Source organism: Entelurus aequoreus, linkage group LG07 (genome assembly GCF_033978785.1).
Source record: "Entelurus aequoreus isolate RoL-2023_Sb linkage group LG07, RoL_Eaeq_v1.1, whole genome shotgun sequence".
In the NCBI taxonomy this organism is placed as follows: domain Eukaryota; kingdom Metazoa; phylum Chordata; class Actinopteri; order Syngnathiformes; family Syngnathidae; genus Entelurus; species Entelurus aequoreus.
In genome coordinates, this window is record NC_084737.1 from 10,448,939 (window position 1) to 10,471,703 (window position 22,765).

General features: G+C 38.2%; 1 protein-coding gene across 2 annotated transcripts in view; it reads left to right on the forward strand.

Moving 5' to 3' along the window:
• Nucleotides 1-22,765, forward strand: part of LOC133653364 (partitioning defective 6 homolog beta-like) — a 53,981-nt gene that overhangs the window by 10,848 nt on the left and 20,368 nt on the right. For both annotated transcript variants that reach the window (XR_009826714.1, XM_062052551.1), the window contains exon 2: nt 5,236-5,458. Coding sequence is in view for 1 of the 2 variants with exons in the window: in XM_062052551.1 (XP_061908535.1) it covers nt 5,236-5,458 (223 nt within the window). In the remaining variant the exon portion in view is untranslated. The remainder of the gene's footprint in view (nt 1-5,235; nt 5,459-22,765) is intronic.

The window sequence follows — 22,765 nt, forward strand, 5'->3', positions numbered from 1 at the left end:
TACTAAATTTAAATAGGTATTGATCAATCTTTAAGCTGTGTGTATTTGATTTCAGTTTGCTTTTGACATCTTATTTAGAATTGTAGTTGAAACTTTTACAACCTTGTGTTGCGCTCATGATGGCGTAACCAAACTACATTTCATTTAATGATCTTATTTTGAATATTTATTCCCTTTTTTACATTTAGTATATTTAAATAATCATTTATAAACATTGAATGAATTTCAAATATCAATAAAATGCAATTGCCTTCATCTTATAGGGTAATGTTTAGTTACACCAAGTCATGAGCGTAACACTAAGCTTCATCACTTTGACTTGTAATATCTCTAATTCTGGTGGTGTTTTATGCTTTTTTTCTTTTTGGCACATGTACTATACATATAATACAATAAAGTCCCATATAAAATTATGTTTCTAGCAATACTTTAATTTTGCCTTTGAAAGTAACACTCCAATGTGCATTAGTGGAGCTGTACACTATAATATATCAGTACATATCATATACTGTATATATATCATGTAAATATTACGTATATATTTTATATTGCTATATTTAGTCTATTTTATACCTGCATTGTCCTTTCCATCCTTACACTTTCCATCATTTGTAACAGAGCTACTGTGTGAAACAATTTCCCTTGTGGATCATTAAAGTTTGTCAAAGTCTAAGTCTATTCCATGATCGTCCATGTCCGAATTGCAATGCATCTAAAAATCTATTATTTTCTCCCACCTCTAGTCCTCTGTATTCAAGCGTACATTTTTAGTACCGTATTTTTCGGATTATAAGTCGCAGTTTTTTTCATAGTTTGGCCGGGGGTGCGATTTATACTCTGGAGTGATTTATTTGTGAAATTATTAACACATTACCGTAAAATATCAAATATTAATATTTATCTCATTCATGTAAGAGACTAGGCGTATATCAGCAATCGTCACACACACACACACGTCAACCAATAAAAATTTGGCGGGGGCGGGTCATGGCAGAAGTGCATTGTGAAAAAAAAGATGCTACCTGCTACTTCCGTACCTAATGAAAATTGATCATTTCAACACTGGCGGTAACTTATAAAAACAGAGGATGGATCGACAAAGCAAGGGCTTCAGTGACAACCGAAACCATCATGTCCGGATTCAGAAAGGCTGGAATAATTGGAACTGCAACTGACGATGACTCTGACGTAAGCGACGTACCGATAGAAGAGGAAGCAGCACATTGTCTACCTTTTGGAGTTGGCAGAGTTGTTTAGAAGCGACACGGAGGAAGAAGATTTCATGGGATTTAGCGATTAGGAGTGACAGATTGTTTGGTAAACGTATAGCATGTTTTATATGTTATAGTTATTTGAATGACTCTTACCATAATATGTTACGTTAACATACCAGGCACGTTCTCAGTTCGTTATTTATGCCTCATATAATGTACACTTATTCAACCTGTTGTTCACTATTCTTTATTTATTTAAAATTGCCTTTCAAATGTTTATTCTTGGTGTTGGATTTTATCAAATAAATTTCCCCAAAAATGTGACTTATACTCTAGTGCGACTTATATATATATTTTTCCTTCTTTATTATGCATTTTCGGCCGGTGCGATTTATACTCCGGAGCGACTTATAATCCGTAAAATATGGTAGACGTTCCACATAATGCTAGATAAAAGTCACAACATTATCTTGTGGAGTATATATATCAGAAGATGTAAAAAAATATGGAAAACTGTTGGTAAATCTGTAGACAAATGTACATATTTGTACATAAAAATAGATATACAATGTATGTTTTGTCAAAATGTCTTCTTTGAAAAGAGGAGCAGATGAAGACAAGACAGGGTATTCAAGAATTTCCTTTGAATTATTAAGATTTCATGAAAGTATGATTGACAATAGGGCTGCACAAATAATGGCCATTGGATTGACTTCAATGTTTTAATTACTGCAATTATCAATCGCAAGAGGCTGAGGTTTTTAACAGTCTTTTAATTGACTCATAATTGTCAAGCCTTGCATCCTTGGCCTGCTGACAAACCACAAGGAAGAGGCAATGTGCACGATGCAGTCAGTATGCTAATAACACTTGCCTTGTGTTACTGTACAGTATCTAAAAAAAAAGTTGTAATTGTCATCGTGTAAAACAGTTTAAAGAACTTCTCTGGTGAAAGCAGTACTGGTTGATGAGGCAAGCATGGGTGTTATAGACGTAAACCCAAATATTTTTGAATGTGGATTAATAGTGGATTAGATTTATATAGCATTTTTCTATCAACTGGATACTCAAAGTGCTCACATTCACACTTTGTAAGCTACATTTGTAGCCACATCTGCCCTGGGGTAGACTGACGGAGCTGGAACACTCAAGTTTCGGGCACAGCTGCTCTACCCGCCACGCCACGCCGTCCCAGATTATTGCATATTGTTTTTTCATATATGACAACTTGAGGCATTAAAAGTTTTATTGACAGTCTAAAATGAACATGACTTCCTTCACTCACCATTCTTGCAGTTTTATGCATTTAAATTACCGGTAATAAAATCCAAAAATCGCAAATCGAGTCTCGGTCGCAATATTTGGCAGAAAAATCGCAATTAGCATTTTTTCTTAAAATCGTGCAGCCCTAATTGACAAGTAGCACCCCAAATAGCATTGCAATACATTATGTGTGGATATCTTAAAATATAGTATAATGTCAACTAGGGCTGGGCGATATGGACGAAAACGTAGATCAACATATTTTTACTTAAACTCGATATTCGATATATATCTCAATATATTTTTCGGTGGAAGTATACATATTAAGATATTAATTTTTTGAGCGACATTCAGTGAAATTGAAGTGAATGACAACAGTACTGTAAACAGTCAAGTGGCACTTTTATTAACCCAGTTAGTCAAGATGGGTATTAACAGCACAGACCTCTAGACCTCCACCCCAGATCCCACCTCACTCCTACCCACTTCTCTAAAGTGGGCTGGCTCAAGGTGGAGGACAGAGTTAAACAACTTGCACTGAGCCTAGTCTATAAAATCCACTACACCTCCCTGATACCGAAGTACATGTCAAACTACTTCCTTAACGTAAATGACCGCCATAACCACAACACCAGGGGGAGCTCCACTAACCACGTTAAACCCAGATTCCGAACTAACAAAGGTCTTAACTCATTCTCTTTCTATGCCACATCAATGTGGAATGCGCTCCCAACAGGTATAAAAGAAAGGGCATCTCTATCCTCCTTCAAAACCGCAATAAAAGTTCACCTCCAGGCAGCTACAACCCTAAACTAACACCCTCCCCGGATTGCTAATAATCAAATGTAAACAATCAAATGCAGATACTTTTTCTTATGCCTTCTGATCTCTCTCTCTCTCTCTCTCTATGTCCACTACTTGCTGTCCATATCCTACCCACCCCCCCCCCTCCACACCCCTGATTGTAAATAATGTAAATAATTCAATGTGATTATCTTGTGTGATGACTGTATTATGATGATAGTATATATGATAGTATATATCTGTATCATGAATCAATTTAAGTGGACCCCGACTTAAACAAGTTGAAAAACTTATTCGGGTGTTACCATTTAGTGGTCAATTGTACGGAATATGTACTTCACTGTGCAACCTACTAATACAAGTCTCAATCAATCAATCAAACAGAAAATAAACTGTTTAAGTAGTACAGAAATACATAACATAAATAAAATAGAAAAATATTATTTCTACGTAAAAAAAATAAAACAGCTGTGCAAATAATACAAAATGTATCAAACTCGGATAAAAAAATACATTAATCTTTCATCTTAATTTGCAGGCAGGCACTTTGTGATTTCCCTTCCTGGTTTGATGACCCGCCCCATCTTGCCTCTGATTGGCCTGTCCCTAACCAATCGTGACTCATCATAGTAAACAACAAACCAATCATGGATGTTCTTATACGTGCAAGCGAGTCTTGGAAGGAGGAAGGGGAGGGGTTTAGTAGCCCATGAAGGGGGAGAACAGGAACACAACAAATAAGCGGCGTTTGGTCATTTTAACGTGAAATAAATTATATCGATATTGCGATATTTTCTTAATTCATATCTTGTTTAAAAATATATCGATATATCTTACAAACTCGATATATCGCTCAGCCCTAATGTCAACATACAAGACCAATCAATAGAACAACAAAGTTGACTTACAATAGTTATTGATTTCATCATCTTGTCACAAACAAGTTCCATTAGTTGTTTCTAAGTACAACTCCTAAAAATTTTGTTTGAGACACCAGGCTAATTTTGATGCCACCATTTAATAGTTTCACGTCTTCTTTATCCTAGCTTTTATTTTTAGTATTAAAAATCATATTTGTTTCTTTAATATTAAGTGCCAATTTATTAATTTTAAACAATTCAGAAATTTTAGACAGTTCATTTTTTTTGTTTTTGTTAGGCAATCAAGATTAGAATGAGATGTTAAAAGGCATGTATCATCTGCAAACATAAGCGGCAGTACATTCTTACAAACCTTTTTTTAATCATTGTTATTGATTAGAACTAACAGAAGTCCCAAAACGGAACCCTGAGGCACCCCACAAACAAATCTAGAATTGTGGTTATTAATAGAAACTTATTGTTCTTTCATGAAGATAGCTATGTCGCCATTTTAAAACATTTTCAATTCCATATTTAATTTTGGCAGAATCATTTCAAAATTTAAAGTATCAAAAGCCTTAAACAAATCTAAAAATATGCCAAGAGTATATTTTTTATTATCTAAATCGGTTGCAATCTTAGCAACAAACTATAGCAGTGCCATTTTTTTTTTTGACATTTTTTCTCTAAAACTGTACTGATAAATATAGAAAATACAGATATCAGACAAATGTTTTTAAATTCTTATATATATATTTTTTTCCTAGCACTGTAGAAAAGCGAGGTAATACAAAAATAGGATGACTGCAATCTGTTTGTCCACATAATATTTTTATTACACGATTGATCAACATGATCAAATATTGACTATATGACTAGTTGATATATGCACTTAAATGTAGAGTATATGTAGTATATGTAGAATATATTTATATATTTTATATATTATATATATATTATATTATGTATTATTATTCTTGTCTATTGTGAGCGAACTGTGGTGCTGAATTTCCCCAAGGGATCAATAAAGTACTTTCTATTCTATTCTATATCATAAATATTTTGTCATTGTGTGTGTGTGGCCCCTCCCACAGTTCGGGGCGGAGTTTCGTCGCTTCTCTCTGGACCGCTCCAAGCCGGGCCGCTTTGATGAGTTCTACGGCCTGCTGCAGCACGTGCACCGCATTCCCAACGTGGACCTGCTGGTGGGCTACGCCGACGTGCACGGCGACCTGCTGCCCATCAACAATGACGACAACTACCACAAGGCCATCTCCACCGCCAGCCCGCTCCTCAGACTCTTCCTGCAGAGGAAAGGTAAGAGGCGCTAGCGAATTCCACCTGTCGGGAAGGGCATTTGTTGCGAAAACTAAATCGAAACCATTCATGCAATCGACTCAATGTGGTGACCCCTGGACAGGGAAAAGACGAAATGGGAAGACGGTGTTCGCTCCACAATGTTGTGTGCGTCCGTGTTGATGTCGCCATGACTAAGGCTTCTTTAGATCAGTTCTGGCTTGTCTGTCTAAGTCCTTACATCATACAATCTGAGTTTGTGGAAGCTTTGTTGGTAGACCGTCATGTGGTCGCCCCACAATGTTGTGTGCATCAGTGTTGATATTCCAGAAAACACATTCCTGTCTTGTTCTTGCTTTTTCTTTGCATTTCTTCAAAATAGTATTTTTTTTTTACATTGTTTTAAACTTAGCATATTTTTCTAATTAGAGATGTTCCAATCAGGGTTTTTTGCTGCTGACACAAATACCGATAACATGTATTAAATGGGAGTGTTTCTGTTTTTTTTATGATGAGTGCTATTGACAGCATAACCATAACACAATATTTAAACTAGTTCCTTATTGTAGAGGTTGCCCTCTAGTGGGTTCCTCGGACCACCACACACTGCCACGAGAGCCCGGATTTCAGGGTACAACACTTGTTTTATTTTCATAAATGTGGAGAGCCTTTTGCTTTCCAGCTAAACATCTTTCTCTTTGTTCGTGTCTCTCTCTCTCTGGCTCCCACTCCAACTCCAACAATGTGTCTCATCCCGGCTGCTGCTAATAAAGGCGACAGGTGATTAGATAACAAGGCCCACCTGGGCCATCTACTCAACTGGCCACGCCCCCTTCCACACTTATTTTCTTATATTATATACAATTGTTTGAGGAAAAAAAAGTAATTAGTACACAAAAACTGAACAAAAGCAAAAACTACTATCTAGTACTCCATCTATTCTCTACTACCGTATTTTCCAGACCATACCGCGCACCGAATTATAAGGCGCTCTGCCGATGAATGGTCTATTTTCGATATTTTTTCATATATAAGGCGCACCGGATTATAGGGCGCACTAAAGGAGTCTTATTGGGTTATTTTTTTGAAATGTTTCTAAATTGGTGCAGCTGCATAGCTTACCAAAGTCGTACTAAAACATTTTGATAGATTTTTGAGCGCAGTGTGTAATGTTCTATATTTTCAATGGAACATATAAAATGGTGGTGTTTTCTTGAGTCATATTGCCATCATAGTGCAGTCTACACTTATCTCTACATTAGGTGCACCAGGTTATAAGGCGCACTGTCAAGTTTTGAAAAAAAATAAAGATTTTAATTGCACCTTTAAAGTCCGGAAAATACGGTACTTGTCTCTGTCAGGGTCGCCGGCTATTTATTACTCATTTAAGTCATTTTGCCCTCAAATTATCCTGTGTCCTGGGAATTATTCCCTGAGTTTGTAAACTGCACTGTCTGCATTAAAACCAACAAAACTAAAGACAAGTTTCTGTTGTTGAGTTGATATATCAAGATATCAGTTTCTCTTCTCACTCCATGCAGAGAATCCACAGCAAGACAGAAAGACGACGCAACCACAGTAGTGTTGTGAGAGTAGCGTGTGTGTGCTCCTTTTGAAAATTGCAGTGTGTTGGGTGAGTGGAAGAGTTAGGAAAATGAGCGGTAGCGTGGAGCAGTACTTTCCACTTTCCTGCAGAAATAAGATTAAAGTGACTAAATTGTCACGAAACGCCAGCCTTGTCATTCCGACCCGAAAGTGCAGCTTACCATTGTCGGGTAAAGTGAAGGGTGTTACCCCCGATGAAAACATCGGTCCTAAAGGGAACGTCTCCCCTGCGCTCTTCGACTACGGTCTGGTACTGGGAGCCAAACAGCAGAAAAGGTGTAACACTCGGTAGTTGATACTGTGATGTGATTGGCTGTTAGCGTGTCCCTCCCCATTGCTCAGTGACACTTCCTGTTTCCTGTCTGCTGGGTTCCCAAAGCACGGGTGACTTCATGAAACGAATCTCGGTTGGTAAAGCGGCCGTGCCAGCAACCTGAGGGTTCCTGGTTTGAGCCCTGGCTTCCGCTGTCCTAGTCACGTCCGTTGTGTCCTTGAGCAAGACACTTCACCTTTTGCTCCTGATGGGTGGTGGTTAGGGCCTTGCCTGGCAGCTCCCACCATCAGGGTGTGAATGTGGAAATAGTGTCAAAGCGCTTTGAGTACCTTGAAGGTAGAAAAGCGCTATAAAAGTATAACCCATTTACTGCATCATTTCTGGGTTCCTCTGACCAAAAAAATATTATATATATATATATATATATATATATATATATATATATATATATATATATATATATTCATATTTTATCGAACACCTTTAATATTGATATCTATTTATTGCGATATACACTACCGTTCAAAAGTTTGGGGTCACATTGAAATGTCCTTATTTTTGAAGGAAAAGCACTGTACTTTTCAATGAAGATAACTTTAAACTAGTCTTAACTTTAAAGAAATACACTCTATACATTGCTAATGTGGTAAATGACTATTCTAGCTGCAAATGTCTGGTTTTTGGTGCAATATCTACATAGGTGTATAGAGGCCCATTTCCAGCAACTATCACTCCAGTGTTCTAATGGTACAATGTGTTTGCTCAGTGTCTCAGAAGGCTAATTGATGATTAGAAAACCCTTGTGCAATCATGTTCACACATCTGAAAACAGTTTAGCTCGTTACAGAAGCTACAAAACTGACCTTCCTTTGAGCAGATTGAGTTTCTGGAGCATCACATTTGTGGGGTCAATTAAACACTCAAAATGGCCAGAAAAAGAGAACTTTCATCTGAAACTCCACAGTCTACTCTTGTTCTTAGAAATGAAGGCTATTCCACAAAATTGTTTGGGTGACCCCAAACTTTTGAACGGTAGTGTACAGTACAGGCCAAAGTTTTGGACACACCTTCTCATTCAATGCGTTTTCTTTATTTTCATGACTATTTACATTGTAGATTGTCACTGAAGGCATCAAAAGAGGTAGTCACCTGAAATGGTTCTCACTTCGCAGGTGTGCTTGAAGCTCATCGAGAGAATGCCAATAGTGTGCAAAGCAGTAATTGGAGCAAAGGGTGGCTATTTTGGAAAAACTAGAATATAAAACATGTTATTTCACCTTTTTTGTTAAGTAAATAACTCCATGTGCTCATTCATAGTTTTGATGCCTTCAGTGACAATCTACAAGGTAAATAGTAGGGATGTCCGATAATATCGGACTGCCGATATTATCGGCCGATAAATGCTTTAAAATGTAATATCGGAAATTATCGGTATCGGTTTCAAAAAGTAAAATTTATGAGTTTTTAAAACGCCGCTGTGTACACGAACGTAGGAAGAAGTACAGAGCGCCAATAAACCTTGAAGACACTGCCTTTGCGTGCCGGCCCAGTCACATAATATCTACGGCTTTTGACACACTTGCAAGTGAATGCAAGGCATACTTGATCAACAGCCATACAGGTCACACTGAGGGTGGACGTATAAAGAACTTTAACACTGTTACAAATATGCGTCACACTGTGAACCCACACCAAACAAGAATGACAAACACATTTCGGGAGAACATTCGCACCGTAACACAACATAAACACAACAGAACAAATACCCAGAACCCCTTGCAGCACTAACTCTTCCGGGACGCTACAATATACACCACCCCCACCTCAACCCCGCGCCCCCTAACCCGCCCACCTCAACCTCCTCATGCTCTCTCAGGGAGAGCATGTCCCAAATTCCAAGCTGCTGTTTTGAGGCATGTTAAAAAAAAGAATGCACTTAGTGACTTAAATAATAAATATGGCAGTGCCATGTTGGCCATTTTTTCCATAACTTGAGTTGAAGTTGTTCTCTTATTTTGGAAAACCTTGTTACATTGTTTAATGCATCCAGCGGGGCATCACAACAAAATTATGCATAATAATGTGTTAATTCCACAACTGTATAAATCTGTATCGGTTGATATCGGTATCGGTAATTAAGAGTTAGACAATATCGGAATATCGGATATCGGCAAAAAAGCCATTATCGGACATCTCTAGTAAATAGTCATGAAAATAAAGAGAACTCATTGAATGAGAAGGTGTCCAAACTTTTGGCCTGTACTGTATATCTATCGTACAGTCCTAGGTATTATTTATTGATAAAAAGAAAAAAGAAAAAAAAAGACTATCACTGGCTATCAAATTGACAAATTAAGGCGTCCTGTTTAGGAAATTGTGTTTGTACTTAGAATAAGTGAAGATCAAATCTAGTACTATTGACATAATGCACTATACAGTGTGTGGTTTTACTGAGCATTAAGTGTTTATTATGTTATTCAATTTAGAGTGGCTGAACTACATTTCTTAGTTCTGCAACGATGACAATTAAGCTGTCAAAGTACTTCATTTTAATTAGCACGTTGTCGGCCATCATAAGTATGGCATGCCGCAAGGAGCGGCGGCAGTATAATTCCAAGTAATTATTTACCAACTAACGACGCGTTCAATTCAGTCTTGCTGTTATGTCTTGCACGTTTAATCTGCACCTCCACCTACACAAGCACTTTGTCATCAAGAGATTAGTCGGGGTCAGCGTGCTGCGCTGCGTGAGACCGCCGCTCAATTACACGCTCCAGACACGAGCGCCATGCTGGGCCTCAGCTGCTGTCACACACACACACACACACACACACACACACACACACACACACACACACACACACACACACACACACACACACACACACACACACACACACACACATTCATACACGTACACTAACCCATAAAACGGAACAGTTGCATCACATCCGCCACACAGACGCCCACCCTCAGACACAACACAAGTGATGCACGCATGCAGACACCCCCTGCCCCCACAACACCCCCAACCTGTAATTACTGAGAGGCTCAGACGATGCTGCACTGATTGGCTGCTCATCTCCATCCAATTATATGCACACAATGTGGATCTACAGTAGCTCACATATCGGCAACATACTATACAATTATATTAAACATTTTCTCAATAGACAGTCAACTTGGATATACTTTAGAGTAGTCAGCGTACAGCTTTTATAGCAGTGAAGATGTATCCACTGAAAATGTAATTGTTGTGTATATACAGTATCTGAAGCTCCTGGGACCGTGAGGAGCTCCTTCAGCAACATGCTATCACATCTGCAGTGCAGGAAGGAGTGCTGCCCACTAGGGGTGCTCAGAAAATCGATTCACATGCAAATCGCAATTTTGAGGGACAAGCGATAGAAAATGGATGAACGGATGGATAAATTGAAATGAAATGAATTTGACTAAATTCATAACTTAGACAGTCGATTTAAAAAAGAGTTTAAAAAAACAACAACTTTGGATTAACACACAAAACATTATTATTATTATTATTATTGATACTGTTGCTTTTATTAGTTTTTGGTAGGGTTGTCTCGATACCAATATCTTGGTACCGGTACCAAAATGTATTTTGATTAGTGGTGTAACGGTACACAAAAATTTCGTTTTGGTACGTACCTCGGTTTAGAGGTCACGGTTCGGTTCATTTTCGGTACAGTAAGAAAACAACAAAATATAAATTTTTTGGTTATTTATTTACCAAATTTGTAAACAATGGCATAACATACATATACACACAGGGTCCATTGCCAGGGTTAATGTGGTCAACATATATAAACTAAATAAGATAAGGCTCAGAATGGTTTCTTAACAAAACCTTTCTACATATAAAGTGCTTTTTTTAATTGATTGATTGAGACTTTTATTAGTAGATTGCACAGTACAGTACATATTCTGTACAATTGACCACTAAATGGTAACACCCGAATAAGTTTTTCAACTTGTTTAAGTCGGGGTCCGCGTTAATCAACATTAAACTGCCTCAAGTTGTTGCTCAGATTAAATAAAATGAAAAAACTTTTCTTCTACATATAAAAAGTGCAACATTAAACAGTTTCAAGTCAACTCAGCTTCAGATTAACTTCCCCCCCCCCCCCCCCCCAGCTTGGCAGTAAGAGGATATATGGGCTTATTGTTCTTCAACCATAGAAGTGGGTCAAAATCTAGTTTCTAATGCAATATGGTCTTAAATCTGCTGCTATAAAAACATTTGTTATTGCTTTAGCCCTGCCTGACTCGCCGAGGAGAGGCTGCTTGAATGCGGTGGTGACGCTTCAAATGGGTTAGCATGTTTGACGTGTTGTCGGAAGCAGCTGCTGAACAATGTCGGCAAACCATTGTTGTATCGCGCAGCCAAAGTGTTCCCAAACGGGAGATCTTAACGAGGCAGGAGGGTCTTCCAGCTCTGGCTTTTACATGTTGTCCTTGCCCGGTCGCTGCTAGCATGCCGTGTGTTGTGCCTCGGTGTGCATTGTTTACACAACGTGCGGTACGCTACTTAATATGTCCGTGTGGAAACTCGTTCGGTACACCTCCGAACCGAAACCCCCGTACCGAAACGGTTCAATACAAATACACGTACTGTTACACCCCTAACTTTGATACTTTTCTAAATAAAGGGGACCACAAAAAATGGGGTTATTGGCTTTATTTTAACCAAAAATCTTAGGGTACATTAAACATCTGTTTCTTATTGCAATCAAATAACAATTTTTGTCCTTAAATAAAATGGTGAACATACAAGACAACTTGTCTTTTAATTAGTAAGTAAGCAAACAAAGGCTCCTAGTTTGCTGACGTATGCAGTAACATATTGTGATTTATCATTCTATTTTGTCAACATTTTAAAGGACAAGCTGTAAAAATGTATTAATAATCAACTGTTTATATCTGGTTATTTTGTTTTAACATATTTGATCTACACTTCTGTTAAAAAGTAATAATCACTTATTCTTCTGTTTTTTGGATACTTTACATTAGTTTTGGATGATACCACAAATTTAGGTATCGATACGATTCCAATTGGTTACAGGGTCATACATTGGTCATAATTTAAGACCTTGTGTCCAGGGACGAGTTTATGAATATAATATGAACTTAAAAAATTAAGAAAAAAGATTTTGTGACGATAAAAAATATTGATGTAATCATAGTAGTATCGACCAGATAAGCTCTTGTGTGTAACTTGTTTAACCTCATCCTCAGGTGATAATAAAACTCAGTCAATTCTAAAATTGCATTATTTTTGTGTCTTTAAGTATCTTTACTCAAGATACTAAAATACGCTGATTTGCCATAACAAAGATGATTATTATTAGTTTAAGAGCGTCTTTACACTGTGTATGGAGATACATAATAAGCTGCTCAACACTGGTAAACTAAACAGTATTGCCGTAAAAGGCATTAATCGGCAATGGTTGATCACATACTTTTTTCACGAAAATCGTCCGATACTGATTGGTGGCCGGTCGATGATATACAGTGCGTATTTACAATATTTACAGACGAGTCACCAAAGCTGTGCAGACAAATATTGACGAGTAACTTTGTACTACTGCTCTGCACTGTGGTGTGCTGGCTAACTTCGGAAGCTTGTTCCGTCAAATATCAAACTCTAGTTTTAGAACATATAACGTAGTCAATGTTACGTGGAAGTAGGCCTGGGCAGATATTCGATAAGTCAATTAACCGACACTAAATGAAAAATAAGTCGATAAGTTTTCCAGTGTCGATAATACGCCATGTGCATGCTTTAAGAGCATTTACACTTTTCATCAGTTTCAGCAGCTGCGTGCGTTTGTGCCATAGCAGAATGAAAAGAAGGGGGTGAATTCTCTTGTACGTCATTAAGTGTCTTTAACTCTGTGTGGCGAGGCGGGGCCGCTGGCCCACTAGAATCACACAGTTCAATTAGTTAGCCTGTGACCAACATATGTATTAGCTAAGGGTGTAACGGTACGTGTATTTGTATTGAACCGTTTCGGTACGGGGGGTTCGTTCGGAGGTGCACCGAACGAGTTTCCACAAGGACATATTAAGTAGCGCGCCGCACGTTGTGTAAAGAATGCACACTGAGGCACAACACACGGCATGCTAGCAGCGACCGGGCTACTACAACATGCAAAAGCCAGAGCTGGAAGACCCTCCTGCCTCATTAAGATCTCCCGTTTGGGAACATTTCGGCTTTGCGGTGCGATACAACAATGGATAACATCGCTTCAACGAAGAGAAAGACGAACAAACACAGCTCCCACCGCATTCAAGCAGCTTCTCGGCGAGTCAGGCAGCACTAAAGCAATAACAAATGCTGTTGGTGTTTTTATAGCAGCAGATTTAAGACCATATTGCATTAAAAACTAGATTTTGACCCACTTCTATGGTGGAAGAACAATGAGCCCATATATCCTCTTACTGCCAAGTTAGCCAGGCACTACCTCGCCATACCTGCTACCTCCGTGCCCAGCCAAAGGGTATTTTCCACAGCTGGAGACATTGTAACTGCAAGCAGGTCTGCTCTTTCTGTAGACAATGTGGATAAACTGATTTTTCTGGCAAAAAACATGAAAATTGAGTGAAAGTCACCAAGGTTAAGTTAACTTTTTTGTTTTTCCTCATCTTTTTCCATTTTTCATACATTTTTAAAAAAGCTCCAGGAGCCACTAGGGCAGCGCTAAAGAGCCGCGGGTTGCCGACCCCTGGTCTAGTCTCTTACGTGAATGAGCTAAATAATATTTTTTGATATTTTAAGGTAATGTGTTAATAATTTAACACATAAGTCGCAAACTATGAAAAAAACTGCGACTTATAGTCCGAAAAATACAGTAATGTACAACTCTACCTCTGCCTACATGTTCAATATTAAAGTACTACTTTGTTTTTTTGTTAGCCATTTAATTTTTTATTTTTTTGTGTATATTTGAGTGCCTCCAACCCCCTACTTAACATAATTTATTGCTTTTGGTTGTGATTTTTATTCAAGTGCAAAATGCAAAATTTTGCTAACAGACAAAATATATTTGATTATTTTTTTGTTTTATTTAACTTGGAGATTTAAAAGTTTACATTTCAATTACAATGTTAAAAAATACAAGAAAAAAGTTTATTGCACTTGATAGAATACACATGCATTAATATGTATTATTACATCAGTGGTGAATTTGATCTCAAAAAGATACAGGTAATAATATCGTTTATCGGCAATAATTTGTAGGTCAATATGTCGTCCAGAAAATGTTTTCATCGGCCCAGGTCTACGTGGAATACACCAGGAGAGGGATGTCCATATATCACCTGGTAGGCGAAGTGTTACTTTCCTGTGTTGCCAAATCTTACAAAAAAGGTTCATGGCGGGCTGCACAGTGGAGTACACGTCATGAGGCGGGCTTGAAATGCAGCTTAAACTTTGAGCCTGTGACTGCTTATGAGGTGCTTAGATGGGACTAGGACCTTTTATTGCACAAGAGTGGACCTTTGGACAAGTCTGACAGCAGTCTGCCATATTTGCTGTGCTATTTAATACATCCGGTGCAGGGAAAGGATTTTTTGCATGTGTGGTTTTAAGTTATATTTAGAAATGCTTTCTTTTGGCCTTGTTGGCTATATTTAGATTGATTCAGTGTTGCTTTGTGTTTGTTTTTGCTAACTCACTGTGTTGTTGGTAAAAACAATCAAGTAGCAAAATTTACCTTGATATCCACCCTGCAAGCCGCAACCCCCCCACCTCGACTCGTGAACAATGAGTTGGTGACGATGGAGTCAGCCGTGAGGTGTCTATTGTTTACTTGTTGTCAAGGCAACACTGGCAAGGGCCACGTTTAGAACTGCTGGAGTATTGCTGGTATAATATTACTTTATTTGTCTGGTGTTTTTGTTTGAGATGCTGAGTCAGCATTATATAATCAGGTGTGACCTAAGTGGTTTAATCTTTGATTAATCTACCAATTGCACATTGAATTTTCAAATGTTGGCATTCATGAGTAAACCTTTTGAATTTGTTAAGTTGTATATTCCAGAGCAATCCGTTCATTCTCCATAAGGTGTGTGTTTGCCTTGCTGTCCGTCCTTGAATGGCTCACCTGTAATGTAGAGAGCTAGGAAAGGTATGTTTGCTTATCCCAGCTGCCTTGCTAATCACTAACCAGTGAGTCATCAATGTGAGACGTACAGTATGCACGGCACGTCCGCTGCTCTCTGTCAAATGAATGAAAAGAGTTACAGTATGATGCAAAGTTGCTCTTTTTTTCCTACGTTTTGACACGAAAATCATTTCAATTCAGGGTAGAAACAACACAAGTCAGGCAGGATACTTTTTAGGAATTGAGTATTTTATCGATAAATTTGTTCAATTCAAGTTATCGGATAAAATGTCTTATAGCCTCATTTAGGGCTGGGCGATATGGCCTTTTATTAATATCTCGATATTTTTAGGCCATGTCACGACACACAATATTTATCTCGATATTTTGCCTTAGCCTTGAATGAACACTTGATGCATATAATCACAGCAGTATGATGATTCTGTGTCTACATTAAAACATTCTTGTTCATACTGCATTAATATATGCTAATTTTAAACTTTCATGCAGAGGGAAATCACAACTAAGTCAATTTACCAAAACTGTATTTATCAAGCAGTGGCACAAACATTCATGTCATTTCAAAACAAAGTGCAAGATTGTCAGAGACATTTTAAAACAAGCTACGAGTGCACTTTTGTGCATGATGTCACTAAGATGACATATCAAAACAACACTGAAGTGCACTTTTTGTACAGAACGCCACTAGAATATTTTAAAACGTATAAAGTGCACTTTTGTGCATGATGTCACACAAGATATTTCAATAACTGTGAAATAAAAATAGGCTGCATAACAGGAAATCAAATAGTGTATGTCCTTCGCTTTGTGGTAGGTTCCTGCGGACGTTATCTCCTTCTGTTTTTGACTATTTTTTCATACGGTGTGTATGTGGAAATGGAAGACGCCAGGCTCAATTGGGTCAGTGTTGGTTGCTTCGGAATTTTGTTGGGTGTGGCCCCGGCCGAGATGTTGACATGTGGAGTTTCAAGCACTCTTCATTCTCTAGCGGGTGACTTTTCAAATGGTACAAATTAGTAGTGCTGCTACTTTTTGTAGCAACACTTTTCCCGCATACTTTACATATTACAGTTGTCTGTTCAACATCTTCCCGCTTGAAGCCAAACCACCGCCAGACGATGGACCCTGTGCTGTTTTTCTTGGGAATTAATTCTTCCTCCATTTGTTACCAGATTGTTACCTTCTCTCTCTCGTATTACCGCTTGCACCACCTGCCACAGCTAACGTTACCCATTCCACTACCTCTCTGCTCGGCGAGGGCGTATGACGTTGCACGTGCGACAGTATGTGACGTATGTAAGAAGGTGCGCTTGTTTTATCTCTCTCTGAGGAGAGACAAGAAAGACTGAGAAAAGCCTGTAGTGTAATGCCCGCAGCTAAAAGCAACCGCGTGAGAACGTATACTCGAATATCACGATATAGTCATTTTCTATATCGCACATAGACAAACCCGCGATATATCGAGTATATTCGCTATATCGCCAAGCCCTTGCCTCAATGCGTATTTTAGGGAAAATAGTTTTTCTTATTTCTTATAAATGCACATAATCAACATTGACAATACACCTGTAACATGAGAGCCTCAATGTATAACTACCGTATTGTCCGGACCATAGGGCGCACCGGATTATAAGGCGCACTGCCGATGAGCGGGTCTAGTCAGGTTTTTTGTCATACAAAAGGCGTACCGGTATATAGGGCGCATTAACGGTGTCATTATTTTTTTTTTCTAAATGGAAAACACTTCCTTGTGGTCTACATAACATGTAATGGTGGTTCTTTGGTCAAAATGTTGCATAGATGATGTTTTACAGATCATCTTCAAGCCGCTTTCTGACAGTCGCTTCAGGATGCGCCGTTTTGTGGGCGGTCTTATTTACGTGGCTCACCTTCGACTGTGTCTTCTCCCCGTCATCTTTGTTATAGCGGTGTATAGGGTTGCAAAATTCCGGGAATATTCAAAGTTAGAAACTTTCCATGGCAATTAATGGGAATAAACGTTGAATGCAACATGCTAGATCTTGCAGCATGATTATTAGCTAAAAAACCTGATTTAATGCAAAATCAGTTGAATTTCAACCCAGCACTGTGCATTCCTCCATCACATGTGCAGTGCATTCTTCCATCACATGCACAGATAATTCCCAGCATGCTACACACTACAGGCCACACTAGTATTTGAGCCCAATAACTTCATCCAGTCAGGTAAGTTTTGATGATATTACTGGGGTAAATATATTTGATCTATGGTATTTGAGTTTAATAGAGGTGTTATTGCTTGTTACTGTATGACTGTAGACTACTCCAGCAGACTTCCACTCAAGCTAGCTAGCTGTTCCTGTACTTGTTAAATGATTTATGTACCACCAGTCTCATAATGAACCAAAAATATTTCTCTGTTAGCCGTGATGCTAATTTTCTCTATGTTAGCGATCCGAATTTACCTTTTTTGTGATCTGTAAAGTTCAACTAGCAAATACAAAATCAAAATGTGTAGTTTCCTCTGCCTTCTGTTCTGCTAGCCATTCTGTTGTCATACAAGAATGTAGGTTATAGTTTGATTTAGCATGCTGATTGAGTGTTCATTTATTCATCTGGCCTATTTGTATTCATTTGTCCATCACTAAAATATTTTTAAAGACTACTCCAATTGTTTAGCTGACTATTTATTTATATCTGTGTGTGGCGTTGCATTAGTGTTTTACAAGCTTCTCATCTTATTCTACAGAATAAGATGGACGGTGTCCAACTTTGAATAATCACAATGGTCAAAATTTCCAAACTTTTCGAGCTTATCTTCCCGTGGTAAATTTCCGAAAATTTCCCGAAAACTTTCCACCCCTTTGCAACCCTAGCGGTATAGCGTGCAAGGACGAGAGTGGAAGAAGTGTCAAAAGATGGAGCTAACTGTTTTAATGACATTCAGACTTTACTTCAATCAATAACGGATCAGCATCTCCTCATCCAGAAACGACACCGGAAATTTTTCCTGTGAAAAACTGTCCGACCGGAACTTTATAGCTAAAAATCTTTGGGTGAATAATGTAATCTCACTACACCGGTATGTTTTAGCGCTTTCATGGCGAGTTTACCGACAGATATAAGTAAGAACTTTACACTACTTTATATTAGAAATGGCAACAGCGGAGGATGAATGTCCCATAACAAGAAGATCGAGAAAAATAAGCTTATCAACTACGGCGTTGGCGCGGACGCGCACAATTTTTCAGGATTTATGCAGATCCCAAATACATATCAGCAGGTACTAGAAGGTAAGAAAAGTTGCTTTTGCATAATATTGCGAAACAAAACGCCAGATAATGTGTTACCTTATACACACACCATAATAATACTCCTATGCTTGATGCGCCGACAATCCTTCAAGCGGTGCGGCTTCAGAGCTCACCAAAGTCGTACTAAAACATTTTGATAGATTTTTGCTGTACTACGTATGATGGCTGCTAACATGCTGCACTACGAATGACGGCTTCTAACATGCTATACGTACAGTGTTTCCCATAAACTGCCAAGATACCTGTGGCGGTGGGGGCGTGGCGATGGGCGTGGTCACCATGACATCATCGAGTAATTTGCATAAGTTACTACAATGATATGATTTTCTCTAAAAAGGCTCAAAAAATGTATACTTACTAATTAATAATAACAGTTTTGTTTTAAACGTCCATCCATCCATCCATCCATCCATCTTACAATATAATTACAACACTTTATGTACATATTTATATACAGATTTGAACAATAAGTTATTCACTGAAATATATTTATTAATTGTGGTTCTTACAAAAAATATATCTTATAAAAATATAAAAGCTAAAATGTCTCTTAAAGCTCTGCCCCTTTAATTAGTGCATACTAAATAATTTAACTTTAGCCTACTACTTCAACCATATTATTTACCAGCAACATAAAGTGAAACCGAGGCAGAGGTGTCCTGCCACAGTCAGTAACAAATAAACAGAAAACAGTAGTGGTGGTAGATAGACACAAAGCTTCATCAAACATCTGATCCACTGAACAGAGAGCTCCAAAAATCTTGATCCTACACTTCTCTTTTGTAAAGTAAATCTGAACAGCCGATATGGGCATCTACATCAACTATATGATTTGCCTGAGAAGCTTGACAGGACACAACAAAAAAAAATTAAAACTTTTTTTTTTTTTTGTGGCGGCCTTAATTCTTTCGTGGCGGGCCGCTACAAATAAATGAATGTGTGGGAAACACTGACATATGATGGCTGGTAAAATATGATGGCTGACAAGCTGTACGTAATGAGTAATGGTGTAGCAGGCATGTGTGGGGGACAATCATACTGCATGTTGTGCCTAATAGGAGTGATGCAAGGGAGAATAAAGATGATTAAATAGTTGTGTGAGGCATTGTTGGGTAAGGAGTAATTAGAGCACTGAAAGGAGGAGGAGGAGGAGTCTAATGTAATTCTGAGAGGAATTCAGCCGCAGAGAGAGGAGGATAGCGGGAATAGTATTAGTGAAGGAGGAATGCAGAGTGAGGCCCAAGCTGGCCGGGAGGAAAGAGAGGAGTGTGCTGGGGTGGGGGTACATTTTTTGTGGAATGTGTCCAGTCTCTGATCAGCTCTCTATTGGAAAGATTGGACAGAACAGCAGGTCAAACTGGACCCAAATGCACAGCCTGGCTGGACCCAAAGACGGGTACTTGTGGACCCAAAGGAAGCTCAGACCAAACCTTTTAAATACCCGAGCCCTTCCTTCTGAAACCTGTCTCCAATTGCAGCAGCACCGCGTTTGACAGGAAAACCTAATGAAGACTGAAGATTATGGCTGACAAATGTTCTTGCCACGTGGATGGCGATAAAGTGCAGGCTGCAACATAGTGGAGGACGAGGGGTTAACAGAGGTGCTGCGAACTGCACCCAATGACAGTGACCACCAAAGTTAGCAAGATACGGCCAAATGAAAAACTAACTTGAGATTTTGGTGGAAGATTTGTCCAACTGTGATGATCAACAATGATGTTTTATGTGCTACTTATTGCACTGTGATTGATGGGTATTTTTATTTTATTTTTTTACAGTATGGATATATATACAGTGGAACCTCAATTTCCGAACTTAAAACCCCACTTAAGAACTTTCAGTTTTGGTTGATTTTGGCGGCGCCAATGGACCAAAGGGGTAGTGTTTTTGCCCGAAAGAAGACCACATTTCCCATGAGGACTAGTGCACATATTGTCAAACTGACATGATGTCCGCTGTAATATTAGAACAGATTACAAATACTACGTCTCTCTGATGTTAAATAGACACTATCAAGAAAAGATCTTGGATTGCGGTACAAACACGACGCTACTACCAAGAATGTATCGGGGAGGATGCAGGTTCAAAGCAAAGCCAGAACGGCGAGAGAGTTTTTTCCTAAGGAAGTAGTGAACGAGTGAAAGGCCGGCCAATGTTCAACTTTAACTGTCTTAACCGGGTAAGCATTTTTTTTTTCTTTTTTTGTCTCCTCAGACAAAACTTTTCGTTTCTTTGGTTGGTTTGCAGCTTCAGCCATGAATTATATATATATATATATATATATATATATATATATATATATATATATATATATATATATATATATATATATATATATATATATATATATATATATATATATATATATTTTTTTTTTTCTGCAAATTTTTTTAAACTTTTTATTCGACCCCTTTTACCGTATTGCATTTGCATTGTCTTGTTTAGCACACTCATTGTTTATGTTCTTTGTTTGTTTGTTTTTTGTTTTGCTTAGTTGTTGTTTTTTTTTTTGTTGTTGGTTGTTTTTTTTTTTGTTTGTTTTTTTTGTTTGCTCCATGCTTTTTAACCTGTAAAGCACTTTGGTGCAACCTAAACAGTTGTTGAAAATGTGCTATATAAATAAAGTTGACTTGACTTGACTTGACATATATATATATATATATATATATATATATATATATATATATATATATATATATATATATATATATATATATATATATATATATATATATATATATATATATATATGTGTGTGTGTGTTTGTTTGTTTTTTAAGAGTATGTGAAAATTAGACTCCTACCTTGTTTACTTCCGCGACTACCTCCTTAAAGCTTTTAAATCAATCAGAAATATCAAGCCGCTAAAATGCGCCAAACATGAATAAGTGTGGAGAGACTGTATTGCATTTTACCCATCATCCCTTGTAATTTTAAATGGGTGTAGTTGTTTATAATATCCACAAAGTTCAATAAGCAGGATGTGTTGTGTGACCATGTTTGTAAAATTTTTGTTGTTGTTTAATTTTTTCTTTCTTTCTGCGTGACCATTACTAGGGAAGGTTGATTGGATTGGGTCATATGGGAAATGGTGTGCAACTAGTCACAGTGGCGTACAATTAATGGCCACTGACTCTCGTTGGCCATCAGATGGCAGCAATCACACCGCTGACTATTTGTTTATTGTATGAAAACACTGCACCCGCCCAAATTGCTTATTCGACCCGTGCCGTCTCTCAGGCCAAATTGGCCATAGTTTAGACACCCCCCCTGATAGAGGGTCTGAACAGATTCAAAATGTAAAATTATTTATTTTGTCAATTTAACATGAATTTAAAGAGCCTCCAAATGACTTTTCCCTGTCTTTGCGGTGCAGTTACAATAAAGGAGTATGAATAAGATTTTTTGAAATGTAAAATAGGCCATCAGATGCACATGCATCGCCGTTAGGCCATTATTCTGAGAATATGTAAACACAACATTCGCTTCCAGTCTGTTGGGTAGTTTGGGAAGATCTCAGAAAGATGTACATGCTCCATTTTGTTGTCCAGCTAAATGATCCATGGACTAGCCAGCCTGTACGGGTTAGCCTAACCTGGGTCTTTACACGCTAGCCCGTCTGCTAACTTTCAGTCCGCCTGCAGCCAGTGAAGTGAAGTGGACCATCGGAGGACAGCTCGGCTCTGTAGTTGGTCATTAGGTTTTAAAGTCCATCAATCAAGCAAACAAAAAAAGTATCTGTGGCGGTCCATTCTTGTATGTAAATGAGTGAATGGGAGAGCCTGTACTGTGTAAGCAGGCTTGTAGTTGGCTAGAGTGAATGTGTGAATGTGTGCATTTCCAGTAAAATCAAGAAGGAAGCTGCGTTCATGTAAGATTGATGACTAAAATTGATTACAGGAAGCAGCCTTATGATCACATTAAGGATTTAGTAGGAACTCCATCATCAAACACGCTTTGTCCGCCTGGCCTCCATCTAGTTTCTGCTACCTTATCACCAGCCTTAAGGT